This window comes from Scyliorhinus canicula, chromosome 1 (genome assembly GCF_902713615.1).
Source record: "Scyliorhinus canicula chromosome 1, sScyCan1.1, whole genome shotgun sequence".
NCBI lineage: Eukaryota > Metazoa > Chordata > Chondrichthyes > Carcharhiniformes > Scyliorhinidae > Scyliorhinus > Scyliorhinus canicula.
In genome coordinates, this window is record NC_052146.1 from 277,013,841 (window position 1) to 277,026,963 (window position 13,123).

General features: G+C 48.3%; 1 protein-coding gene and 1 long non-coding RNA gene across 3 annotated transcripts in view; one reads left to right on the top strand and one right to left on the bottom strand.

Moving 5' to 3' along the window:
* The window catches only part of LOC119974671, a 162,820-nt gene that overhangs the window by 100,293 nt on the left and 49,404 nt on the right, over window positions 1-13,123 (bottom strand). The gene's annotated exons all lie outside the window — the stretch shown is intronic.
* LOC119974666 (forkhead box protein N2-like) overlaps window positions 1-13,123 on the top strand; it is a 108,551-nt gene that overhangs the window by 80,632 nt on the left and 14,796 nt on the right. Inside the window, 2 exon segments of the mRNA XM_038813747.1 lie at window positions 7,870-7,934; window positions 11,218-11,286. Of these exon segments, the coding sequence (XP_038669675.1) occupies window positions 7,870-7,934; window positions 11,218-11,286 (134 nt within the window).

Genomic DNA, 13,123 nt, shown 5'->3' on the forward strand with positions numbered 1-13,123 from the left:
ACCTTCAGCTGTATCAGCCCCCACCTCGCACACGAGGTGGAGGCATTTACTCTCCGGAGCACCTCACACCAGACCCCCTGCTCTATAACCTCTCCCAACTCTTCCTCCCACTTTGCTTTGATCCCTTCCAGTGGTGCCTTATCCTCTTCCAAAATAGCTCCGTACACTGATGACACTACCCCCTTCTCCAGTCCCCTTGTCGTCAGCACCTCCTCCAGCAATGTGGAGGCCGGTTCACCCGGGAAGCTCTGTATCTCCTTCCTGGCAAAATCTCATACCTGCATGTATCTAAACATTTCTCCCTGCTCCAGCCCATACTTCGTTTCCAGCTCCCTCAATCCTGCAAACCGACCCCTAAGAAACAAATCTTTTAGCGTCTTAATCCCCTTCTCTTCCCATTTCCGAAAACTTCTATCGCATCTCCCTGGCTCAAATCTGTGGTTCCCCCGAATCGGCATTTCCCTTGACCCTGTCCCCAACCCGAAGTGTTGGCGAAACTGCCTCCAGATTTTCAATGAAGCTATTATCGGACTACCCGAGTATTTCCCCGGAGCTATCGGGAGCAGTGCTTTCAGTCCCGACCCCCTGCACAAACTCTCCTCCATTCTGACCCACGGGAATCAACCCCTCTGACCCAGCCCCGCACCTTCTCCACATTCGCCGCCCAGTATTAGTACATCAGGTTCAGGAGACCCCAAACCCCCTGCCTGTCTTCCCCTCTGTAGCAGCACCTTCCTCACTCTGGCCACCTTCCCTCCCCATATGAACGAGGTAATCTTCCCTCAATCATTTGAAAAAAGCCTTTGGCAGGAAAATCGGTAGGGATTGAAAAATAAACCGAAATCGCGGCAACACATTCATTTTAAACGCCTGAACCCGAACCGCCAGTGACAGAGGGAGACCATCCCACCTTGCCAGATTGGCTTTCACTCTCCCCACCAAACTAGTGATATTGTACCTGCGAAGCCTCCCCCACTCCCGGGCAACCTGTACCCCTAGATACCTAAAGTGGGTCCCTGCCCTACGGAATGGCCCCCCCACCCCTGCCCCCACCCCTGGCCGAGACACCACAAAATACACACTTGTCCAGGTTCAGCTTGTACCCAAGAAAGACCCAAATACTCGCAGTAGCTCCAATATTCCCCCTATCGACACACTCTGTTCCGACACATACAGCAGCAAGTTGTCGGCATACAAGGACACCCTATGCTCTATCCCCCCCCCCCCCCCCCCCCCCCGCACTATTCCTTTCCATGCTCCTGAACTTCTTAATGCGATGGCCAACAGCTCAATTGCAAGTGCAAACAGCAGGGGGGAAATCGGACATCCCTGCCTTGTCCCACGGTGGAGAGAAAAGTATCTCGAGCTGATGTTGTTTGTGCGGACACTCACCTTCGGCTCCTTATATAATAGCTTTACCCAGTTCACAAATCTTGGTCCAATCCTAAACCGCTCCAGAACTGCCATCAAGTTACCCCATTCTACCCGGTCAAACGCCTTTTCGGCGTCCAGTGCCACAACCACCTCTGTTTCCTTCCCTTCTGCTGGTGCCATAGCGATGTTCAAAACCCTCCTAATGTTTGAAAAAAAAATGCCTCCCTCTCGAACCCCGCCTGATCCTCACCTATCACCTTCTGGAGGAACTCCTCCAGCCTACCCGCCAATACTTCAGCGTCCACATTCAGAAGTGATATGGGCCTATACGACCCACACTCCGTCGGATCCTTATCTTTTTTTAGCAACAGTGAAATCAATGCCTGCCCCAAGGTTTGTGGCAACACCCCGTTCCCTATCGCCTCTTCAAACATCCCCACCATCAGGGGTGCCAGCTTATCCTTGAATTTTTTAATAATATTCCACCGGAAACCCATCCGGCCCTGCCACCGTCCCCGACTGCATCCTCCCAATCGCATCCTTTATCTCCTGCTCCACTATTGCTTCTTCTAATGTAGCCCTGTCCCCCTCCCCTAGCCTCGGGTACTCCAACCCATCTAGAAATTCCAGCATCTCACAGTCTTCCACGATGGCTCTGACCTGTACAACCCCTCATAAAGCGCCTCAAAAACCTTGTTAATCAGCTCCGGGGCCACCACCAACTTCCCTGCCCTATCCCTCACCTGGAGAATTTCCCTTGCCGCTGCTTCCCTCCGGAGCTGACCTGCTAACATACGCCTTGTCTCCATGTTCATAAACTGCAACCCTTGCTCGTCTCAGTTGGCGCACCGCCTTCCTGGTGCACAGACGGTCGAAGCTCGCCTGTAGTTCCTTCCCCTTTTCCCGCTTCGCCGGGTCCCCATCTTCTGCATAACTCCTATCTCCCTCCAACATCTCATCTATTACCCTCTGCCGCTCCAACCTCCTCTTTGTCCACCCTGGCCTTAAACAAAATTCCCTCACCCCTCACCCACCTTTAGAGCCTCCCAGACAACTGCCTTCAACACCTCACCCATACAGTTGAAACCTACATATTCCTTAATTACCTTTTCAATTTTCTCGCAGAACAATTGGTTCCCCAAAAGCCCCACATTCAGTTTCCATCCCGGCCTCTGCACTACCTCCTTCTCCAGTACCATATCCACCCAATGCGGAGCGTGATCTGACACTGCAATTGCCGAGTATTCCAACCACTTAAACCCAGCCAACAAAGCCTTCCCCACCACGAAAAAGTTGATCCGCGAGTATACCTTATGGACTGCTGAGAAAAACGAGTACTCCCGTTCCCTCGGGTCAGAAACCTTCGGTCCACCCCTCCCATTTCCACCATTAGCCCAGCCAGCGCCTTCGCCCCCCCCGATGGGACCAGCGAGCACGGCCGTGATCTGTCCAACCTTGGCTCCTGCACCAAGTTCCAGTCCCCCTCTCCCCCCACAATCAGTTAGTATGTGCCCTAGTCGGGGATGGCCCCGAACACCTTCTTTGCGAATCCCACATTGTCCCAATTGGGACCCTATACATTTAACAGGGCCACTAACCTCCCCTCCAGTGCCCCTGTCACAATCACATATCTACCCCCCTGACCTGCCACCACCTTCTCCATCTGGAAACGTACCCTTTTGCCAACCATTGCCGCTACCCCTCGAGCCCTTCTGTCAAATCCAGAATGAAACACCTGACCAACCCAGCCCTTTTTAAGTCTCACGTGGTCCTTCACCCTCAAGTGCGTCTTCTGCAGCATTGCCACATCGGCTTTCAAACTTTAAAGATGTGCAAGCACCCTTGACCTCTTGACCGGTCCTCCTAACCCTCTCACGTTCCACATGACTATCCTAACTGGGGGTCTCTCAACCACCCCCCCCCCCCACTTCTTATCCACCAACATCATACCACCGGGCCCTGGCCCATAGGTCTGACCCGCCCCTATCCATTATTAACATCAAACCCCCCCCCCCCCCCCCCCTTCCCAAGAACCCCCCCTACATTTCCTCTTGAAAAAACATCTCCCAGCATCAATCCCTTCCCCTCCCCTCGACCGCCTCATAGACCCATTGAAACCTGCTAACCAGGCTCCAATGTCCGCAGTCCTCCTCTCACCTCACCTCCATTCACTAGCCAACTTTAGTTAGCTAGCGCGGGTGGCTCCCCCCGCCAAGATATATCGTCCCCTCCCACCCAGTCCCAGAGCAAGAAGAAACAAAAACAACGATCTCGGTCTAGCTCGTACTGGGATGGGTTCTCACCCTCTCCCATCAGCTCCGCCAACTTCTTAGCGAAGTATTCTGTTGGCCTTGGGCCCTCTGTCCCTTCGGGCAAGCCCACAATTCTCAAATTGGGCCGTCTCGAGCGGTTCTCCAAATCCTCAAGTTTTGCTCGGGAGTCCTCTGTTGACCTCCACCACCCTCCGCAGCTCGTCCTTCATCGAGGTGAGCTGGTCGCTGTGCTGTGTCACGGCCTCCTCCACTTCCTTTATCTTCTCGCCCTGCTGTCTCACCTCAGCCGATGTCTTTGCCACAGCTACCCTCACCGGGGCGATTGCTTCCTCCACCATTGGTTTCAATGCGGCCGCCGTCCCCTTCCTCAAGGCCTCAATCTGCCTCGCAAACTGTTTTTCCAGCTCTACCGCCATCACCTCGGTCATCTTCTCCACTGTAAGTAGTGCGGCCCCGCCATCCTGTCAGCACTTTTGCTCGTCTTCTCATTCAGCGGCGAGCCCGCGTTTCCTCCCTTCTTCAACGCTGCTTTTCGCATCCTTTAGCGGCGTATTGTTTTTCCTTTTTTTTCTTCCCCCTTTCCCCCCGTTACCCTCCTGTCCTTCTTCAATCCGCTTTTTCCTTTGAAAAACAGTCAATTTTTCAAAAGGGGTGGTGGGGGGGGGGAGAAAAAAAACTTTCACCCTACTTATTTAAAACTTCTTCCCTGGGACTGGACTTCAACTTTCTTAGGACGCTCTAGGTGGGAGTCATCCGACGTGGGACATCTCTTTTACATCCCGCCCTGGCTTCAGGCCTGCTGCCTCAGCCCCCGCTTGGCTCCGCCCCCGCTGCTCTGCCCTTCAAGCGCGTGCTGGGTTCGACGCCTCGGCACCCGACACCCGCAGGGGGCTCTTCGCCGGTTTCAAACCGGCCCCGCTAGCTGCCCGTGACGGTCCCCATGGCCGTCAATAGTTTGGGGGGGGGGGGGTCGAAAAGTCATGGAAATCCCTGAAAGTGCCACAGATCGTGGCCACCGGCGGGAGCTCTTCCCGATGCGGCCGTCCCGCTCTCGAGCTCCACCGGAAGTCCGCTTTCCCCTTCCTTTAATATCCTCTACCAACTATTTTTGTGACCTTTTTCCCTGCCATAAACCCTCTATCTTTTCTCCTTTCTCAATATTCTGCCACTATCCTCAAAGTACTTTCCAGAGCAATATGTTTCTCATTGCACAACGAATACTATATAAATGCAATGGGTGTAGTTAAATACTGATGCTGGATTACAGCTCCTTGTCTTGGTGCATAGCATGTCTAACTAATAGAGGACCAAAGACACTTTGGGACAGTTGAGTATTTAATTTAATTTTTGTTTTACTTTGTTGGCTGAAAAAATTAAAATATATATGCAGTTGTATTAGACATTGTATTTGGGCAGCACGGTAGCATAGTGGTTAGCACAATTGCTTCACAGCTCCAGGGTCCCAGGTTCGATTCCGGCTTGGGTCACTGTCTGTGCGGAGTCTGCACATCCTCCCCGTGTGTGCGTGGGTTTCCTCCGGGTGCTCCGGTTTCCTCCCACAGTCCAAAGATGTGCAGGTTAGGTGGATTGGCCATGATAAATTGCCCTTTGTGTCCAAAATTGCCCTTAGTGTTGGGTGGGGTTACTGGGTTATGGGGATAGGGTGGAAGTGTTGACCTTGGGTAGGGTGCTCTTTCCAAGAGCCGGTGCAGACTCGATGGGCCGAATGGCCTCCTTCTGCACTGTAAATTCTATGAAATAATAACATTGCTGTAAACAAGTGAATTGTTGGTAATTTAGCTATGGTAATCCTTGTATAATATGAATAGAGGGTTCTTTTGTAAAACCTCCCGTATGTTTTGTTATAATTCAGTATCAGTGTGACCTGGTACTGTGATAACAAATCCAACAGGTCTTTTGGTTGTATTTATTTGGAACAACACAATGGGATTATGCAGATGGTAACAACAGGAAGCTGTACAGTTATAAAGTAAGCTTTATAACTGAAAGGAACTTTTTGGAAAAAAATCTATCAACTGCTTTATGAGCTTTTTTTGAAAGACAATCTAGTGACTGCTTTCTGATAATTACATTTCTAATCTCGTTATTCGTCCCAAGTACCAAAAATTAAATAGATCCAGTAATGAGGTGGGCTAATTGTGCAACCAATCTGCTGTCTAATTTTTCATTGCACCTTTTACCGGATTCTTTTCCATCTGCTGTTGCTGAGTATTCAGCTCATACTTGTATTCAAATGTAAAGAATGACCATTGCAGGAAGCAGCAGAGAAAGGCCAGTGACTTGGAACCTTATCATAAGGGAACTCAATGGCTTCAGGATGGAAGAGGGATGGGAAATGAGTACAAGTACATATGGTGTTGGAACTTTCATGTGATGAAGTATCTTGGGTTACCTTGTGAGCCGTTGCAGGATAAATCAAGTTATCTCAACTTGAACTTCTATCTATTTCCCAACAGCATTGAAGGTGCCGAGGGTGGGGAGCACCCTGCTGTAGAGGCAGAGGCAGCAGGGGCGGGGGGTTGGCGTTGCCGAACTTGCTTCATTATTATTGGACGGCGAATGTGGACAAGGTGCAGTGGTGGTGAGAAAGAGAAGGGGTAGAGTGGGTTAGGATGGAGGAGGAATCTTGTCAGGGGTCTAATTTAACGGCTGTGTTGACGGCAACATTGCCAATGGCTCCGAGTAGGTATTCAGGGAGCCCAGTAGTGCAGTCCACGGTGAAGATATGGGATCAACTGAGGAGCATTTTAGGATGGAAGGGATGTCGGTGCGAATGCCGCTGTGCGAGAATCATAGGTTTGAGCTGGAGGGGGGTGGATAGTGTATACAAGAGGTGGAGGGAAGTGGGGCTGGTCAAGGAGAGGGATTTGTATTTGGAGGAAGGGTTCACCAGTCTGGAGGAGCTAAGGGAGAGGGTAGAACTGCTGAGGGGTAGTGAGTTCGGGTATCTGCCGGTTAGGGACTTTGCGCGATAGGTCTGGAGGGTTCCCTCGTTGCCAGGATACGCCCTGCTGGAGCGACTGCTGCTTCTGGATATGGAAGGGGAGGGAAGAATTGGGGATATATACAAGTGGCTGCAGGAGCAGGGAGGCGAGCGGGTGGTGAAGATCAAGGAGAAATGGGAAGTGGAGTTGGGAGGGGAGATCAATTGGGGAGTATGGAGTGAGGCATACTGGGCGGGAGTGTTCGCGGTCTTATCCAGGGTAGTGGAAGAGGAGGCGGACCCGGACTCATTGGTGGCACTATTTGGGGTTTCAGAGAATATGGAGCTCATGGAGAGGAGGAAGGCCGATGTGTGGCCTTCACCTCTCTGATTGATTGCACGGCGGCGAATTTTGCTGGAGTGGCATTCGGCATCGCCACCAGGGGTAGAGACATGGTTGGGTGATCTGTACGACTTCCTGCGGTTGGAGAAGATAAAATATGAGTTAAGGGGCTCAGTGGTGCGGGGTTTGAGGTGGGGGATGTTTGTGACTGTGTTTGAGGAGCTGCTCGTCGTGGAGGGGGGGGGGGGGGGGGGGGGGGTTGAAGAAGGGGGAAAATCTGTACAGACTGTGTAGTTGATTGTTGGGAAGTATGTTTCCCGGGGTGTTTATTTGCTTTGACACATGTTCGTACTTCCCAACAGCATTGATAATAGGGTTGAAGACATGTGTATTCCTTTTGACTGCAACCACAAGGGTGTGTTGTAGACTCGTATATGGTTTATAAAAATGCTGAAAATATTGGAAAGTACTACGGGTAATTGTCTGTCTAGTGATAACTGGTTTAAACAGCTTTAGTTAAGTGAAGGTAAAGTAGAGAATGGCATCATGATCATCTGGTTAGTTTGTTCCTACATATTTGACAGATTTGGTTCTTTTTTTCTACTGATCTTAGTTGAGGAAGCAATCTGGATGCTACAATTACACTTGGTGTCGCTGTACCATCACAAGGAAAACAGCCAGGGCTTCCATTCATCAGTAGCCAATGACTACTGCTGTAAAGTGTGCTTGTGTGTGGATGTCTGATGAGCAAATAATTGGGCTTAGTTTGATCTCCCCCATCATTAAACAGCTGGTCAACATTCATACACGAAGAATGGCTACATGGCCAATAGTATTTCTGAAACTGCAACACAGTAAGAATCAGCACCATCAAGAACTGGTGGAGTTATTTTAAAGTCTGTTTTTAAAAATACATCTATTGATGTTTCTTTCAGTGCGTCACCACCTCCTCATCACCTCACAGCAACATCACCACAGCTCCAAGGCTGCCTTCAGAAAGGTGAGTGTACTTTGAAAAAAATGGATATACTTTGATGAACAGAGATTGCAAGTGGAAGTGAACAACAAATATAATCATTCCTTGGCTATTTTAAAAGTAGTGATTATTTGTGATATGAAATGATTAACGCATTTCTATTTTAAAAATAACAAAGAAAATATTTTGACATTTCCCCACTGTATAAGTTAAGTCTTTGCTGACTCCCAAAGAAAGTAGAAAATGATTCTATTTTGCTTTTCCTCTCCATCTTTCTAATCTTTTGGCCTGAAAACATTGACTCCATATGGAGTACAGTTCTGTAAACCTCCAATACCATATTGAGCTTCAAAACCGAGCACTGAACTTACTTAACTCCAGGGATAGTTTTTAAAAAAATTTCCAATTAAGGGGAAATTCAGCATGGCTGACCACCTACCTTGCATATCTTTGGGTTGTGGGGACAAAACCCACCCAAACACGGCGAGAACGTGCAAACTCCATACGGAAAGTGACCCAGAGCCGGGATCAAACCTGGGACCTCGGCGCCGTGAGACAGCAGTGCTAACCACTGTGTCACCGTGCTGCCAGTTACTCATGTAATGTCCCACATAGACACACTTCCAGAAAGGGGTCACTGAATAAAGATTTGGGCTGGAGAGTTCTCAGCAGGGGGCCGGAAAATCCCTGCCTTGGAGTTGAAAACTTCACAAATATTACCTGTTGTCCCCTCTGACATAGAATGTTAAACCGGTTTGGTGCCCTACGACAGCCCTGGCTGAGTTTAAGTAATCGGAACATAAGAACGGGAATGGGCCAGTCAGCCCTTTGAGCCTGTCCCGCCATTTAATAAGATCATGACTGATTTGTGACCTAACTCCATGGGCTCAGATCGGGACTTTGATAGTCTGCAAGGCTTAGGTACTCACCAGATAAACTTGCTAAGACATCGAGGAAGAGAGGGGGCACTCGAGAAGTAAACTGCCCCACCGGCTTAGCACAGTATGAAATAATCAATTCGATTATTTATTGAACTACTTGTACTGGGAAGTGGTTCAACAAAATGCAAGGCTGCTGCCGCTCTGCAATTATACTTGCTTACATTGGAGGATGAATTTTGGAGAAATAGTAATAACAGTAGGTACAAGATCATGCATGCTCATAGTTCAAAAGTTGCAATCCATGATGCATGTTGATTAATTGATCTCAGCCGGATCACTAATGGGGCATTAAACATTACTCCAGTGTTCTTGGACCCGAGAAGAGAAATTGGCCAGAGTTCGGTATTTCTATCCAGCAATCCTTGAAAAGTTTACATAATTTAGGATCAGGCCTTGAATTTGATCTCCTACATTGGGATTAATGAGTTTGTGCCAAATAAATAGATGAGTGGCTTTGGCTACATGCCTCCACCATGGGAAAAAAATCTTTAATTTACTGCAGCCGTATTTTAAATTCTCTTCACCAAACCAATCCGTGATAAACCTGCATTTATTATTGCTCCTTTTCACCTTCCTGTCCTGAAGACATATCTCTTGGGTATATTCCAAATTTGCCATTCCTTCAATTCTTCAGTCAAGTAATTTGTAAGTTTGTAATTATGTTCATAAGTAGCAATTCTTCATGTGAGATGATGTACGCGATCTGAGCAATTGCAACAAAGTCCCGTGACCACATTCTCCCCGTGTCTGCGTGGGTTTAACCCCCACAACCTAAAGATGTGCAGGATAGGTGAATTGGCCACGTTACAAAAATTGACCCTTAATTGGAAAAAGTAATTGGGTACTCTAAATTTAAAAAAAAACGAAGTCCCGTGACTCGCGCGTTTAGCCAAGTGTTTTGATTTGATTTATTGTCACATGTACCGAGGTGCGGTGAAAAGTATTGTTCTACATACAGTCCAGCCAGATCGTTCCATACATGAAAATATATAAGACATATATAAATACACAATGTAAATACATAGGCACAGGCATCGAGTGAAGCATACGGAGTGTAGACTACTCAGTGGGGCAGCACGGTAGCATTGTGGATAGCACAATTGCTTCACAGCTCCAGGGTCCCAGGTTCGATTCCGGCTTGGGTCACTGTCTGTGCAGAGTCCGCACATCCTCCCCGTGGGTTTCCTCCCACAGTCCAAAGGTGTGCAGGTTAGGTGGAGTGGCCATGGTAAATTGCCCTTAGTGTCCAAAATTGCGCTTAGTGTTGGGTGGGGTTACAGGGTTATGGGGATAGGGTGGAGGTGTTGACCTTGGGTAGGGTGCTCTTTCCAGGAGCTGGTGCAGACTCGATGGGCCGAATGGCCTCCTTCTGCACTGTAAATTCTATGAAAAGTAGAGAAGATGTGTGAAGAAATCAGTTCAGTCCATAAAGAGTGTCATTCAGTGGTTAGCACTGCATCACGTCGCCAAGAACATGGCTTCGATCCCGGCCCTGCGTCACTGTCCGTATGGAGTTTGCACATTCTCCCTGTGTCTCACCCCCACAACACAAAAAGATGTGCAGGGTAGGTGAATTGGCCACGTTAAATTACCCTTAATTGGAAAAAAACAATTGGGTACTTTAAATCCAGGAAGTGGGATCTCCTGGCAGTGCCACGGCGCCTTTCGGGTGCAACACGGTAGATCGAGCTCAATGTGTTGGCAGACTCATTTAAGCAATGTTGAGCCCAATTCTGTCAAAGCATACACATGTACTTACTAACCAGCTTCACTGGATAGCGACAAGACCTTTGCCGATTTCCCTGCTGCAAACTCCCTCCCTTTTCCCTACTCTGGCCAATTGTAGAAACCCAATCCTGCCCCATCTAAGAACAGCTAGCTCATCACAGAATGAGAATTGAATTCTGATTCTGGGTTGTGTAACTCATTTACATGGTTCCTTTGCTAATTAATGCATTGAGAAAATGACTTAAATCTTTTAAGATCAACATAAACAAATAACAATATCCTGCATTTTGCCAGAAAGGTCATGCATTCCCATCCCAGATTGGGGTTTACACTGAACTGTGAGGAAGCTGTATGTAAATATCCTTTCACTGTTGGCAGCACAGGAACTGTTGTGTCTAGAATTTCTGTGCTCATGCTTGTTACTATGACTACCAAAGTGTAGCACTATAATTGGCTGTTGGCAGCTGACTAAAATCTGGCCAGTTACAGTAGGTTGTTCATAATTTATATCACTGCTCTCCCAGGAGAATATTGACTTGTCAGTGAAGAGACTTGATTGCAGGTTTTACATCCCTCTGCCAAGCTAGGCTAGTTGGTATAATGTTGATTGTTTATGACCATTTGAACTTTTTTGTTAGGTTTGGATATTGATGCTGCCACTGCGATGATGTTGCTGAATTCATCTCCAGAGCAAAGACTTCCTCAGTGTAAGCCATACTTTCTTATTTCCCCTTTATTCCCCAACAGATTGTGCTAATAAGACGATAATGGCTTTTTCTGTGGTCAAGTTGAGGACATTTAATTAAGAATGTAGAAAAGTGTCTTGTCGTTACTGCAATGTGAATCAAGGCAACTGTTTTAGGATTTGCTTTTTCTCATTCCACATTTTCTGCCCATCTCCCCTGAAGCTACCAACTCCATAAAAGGTTACAGTATAGAAGGAATCCTATCTTGTCTGTGATAACAGCAATCAAAAGCTAATCCCACACTCTCCCCACAGCCTTATAGCTTCCATTGTTTCAAATATTTATCCAGTTTTCATTTTTAAAAATGCAATGAGCCCGTGAGGAGACATATCAGTTACCCAAGGGCAAAAGGTTCAGGTATCTGCAGGTGAGGGACTTTGTTAGAAAAGAGGTGCCATCCTTTCCAGAACTGGCACCTCTAGTGTTGCAAGGCAAGTTGTTGTCTGAGGATGACATTGGGGAGGGGAGAGTGGTGGATATAAATGGAGAGCTGATGGATAAGCAAGGGCGCTCCTGTGGAGAAGGTCAGACGTAAGTGAGAGTTGGGAGCGGAGCTGGGGGTTGGGGTGTGGAAGGAAGCCCTGCGGATGGATGCTTCCTCGTTTTGTGCGAGGTTAAGCCTCATTCAATTTAAGGTGGTGCACAGAACCCACATGACAGTCTCCAGGATGAGCCAGTTCTTTTCAGGGATGGAGGATAGGTGTGGGCGGTGTTTGGGGGGGGGGGGGGGGGGGGGGGGGGGGCTGGCGAGAGCCATGTGCACATGTTCTGGGCGTGGTTGAGGTGGTTTTCGGATGTAATGTCTGAAATTCTGGGGGGGGTGGCTATGAGCTTGGGGTCCGGATATGGCCTGTGGCCCCCTAATGTGGCCCGGGAGGTAGTTTTCAAAAGGTTGGCAAATACGGTGGAAGATTCTGAAAGAAACTACTCATCCCATCACAGGCTATTCATCCCCTGAATTTGGCAGTCTGTGTTGGAGAAGCAGCAACACTAGCGGCAGCGATTGTGCACCTGAGAAGTTGGGGGAAGAGAGTGAGAGGCTGCTGTACCATGCCACGTTGTACCAAGTGAGGGAGGGAGAGACTCAGTCCCTGACTGTCTGGATGGAGGAAGGAGAGACTTGTTCCATGCTGGGCTGGATGGTGGAGGCAAAGGCTCGTTTTCTGTCCTGGAAGAGGCCGAATACGATTGTGGGGGGGGGGGGGGGGGGGGGGGGCATGGTCAGGATGAAAAGACAGCCCAGGGGTGTAGGAATGAGTGGGGGAAAGAGTGAGTATGCTGGTGTGGGATGTGTGTGTGAGCCCATGTGTGTCATACTCATTGGCAGTCTCAGGACTCCCACTCACCCTCACGCACACGCACTCACGGTGGGTACGGGTGAGTGAGTAACTACCGAGGGATTGGGAGTGAACCAGCCAAACAGACCTTGTCCCGCTCACACACTAATGCCGATCTTTATAAATTACTCTTTTTTTTTTAAATGATCAATTTATTGGTTTGACATTACTTTATTTTTGCTAAAGATGTTGTTTATTTGCTTCACACCTAAATTTTAATTTGAAATTCATGTTTAATGTCGTGCCAAACCAGAAGAAAATGGAAATGTGGCTCCCAAGTGAAATGTTTGCACAAGCCTGATCTATATTTGTGTGGCCCCTGTGGCTTTGATGTCCTAATTGTGCAGTCTAAAATGTACATCATGTCGTAACGCAGTAACCAATGATTTAGATTACTTCTTACTTTTGTATGCTATGCTTTTTATCTACCTGGAGTCACCCTGGTGGCTTATGCTTTTATC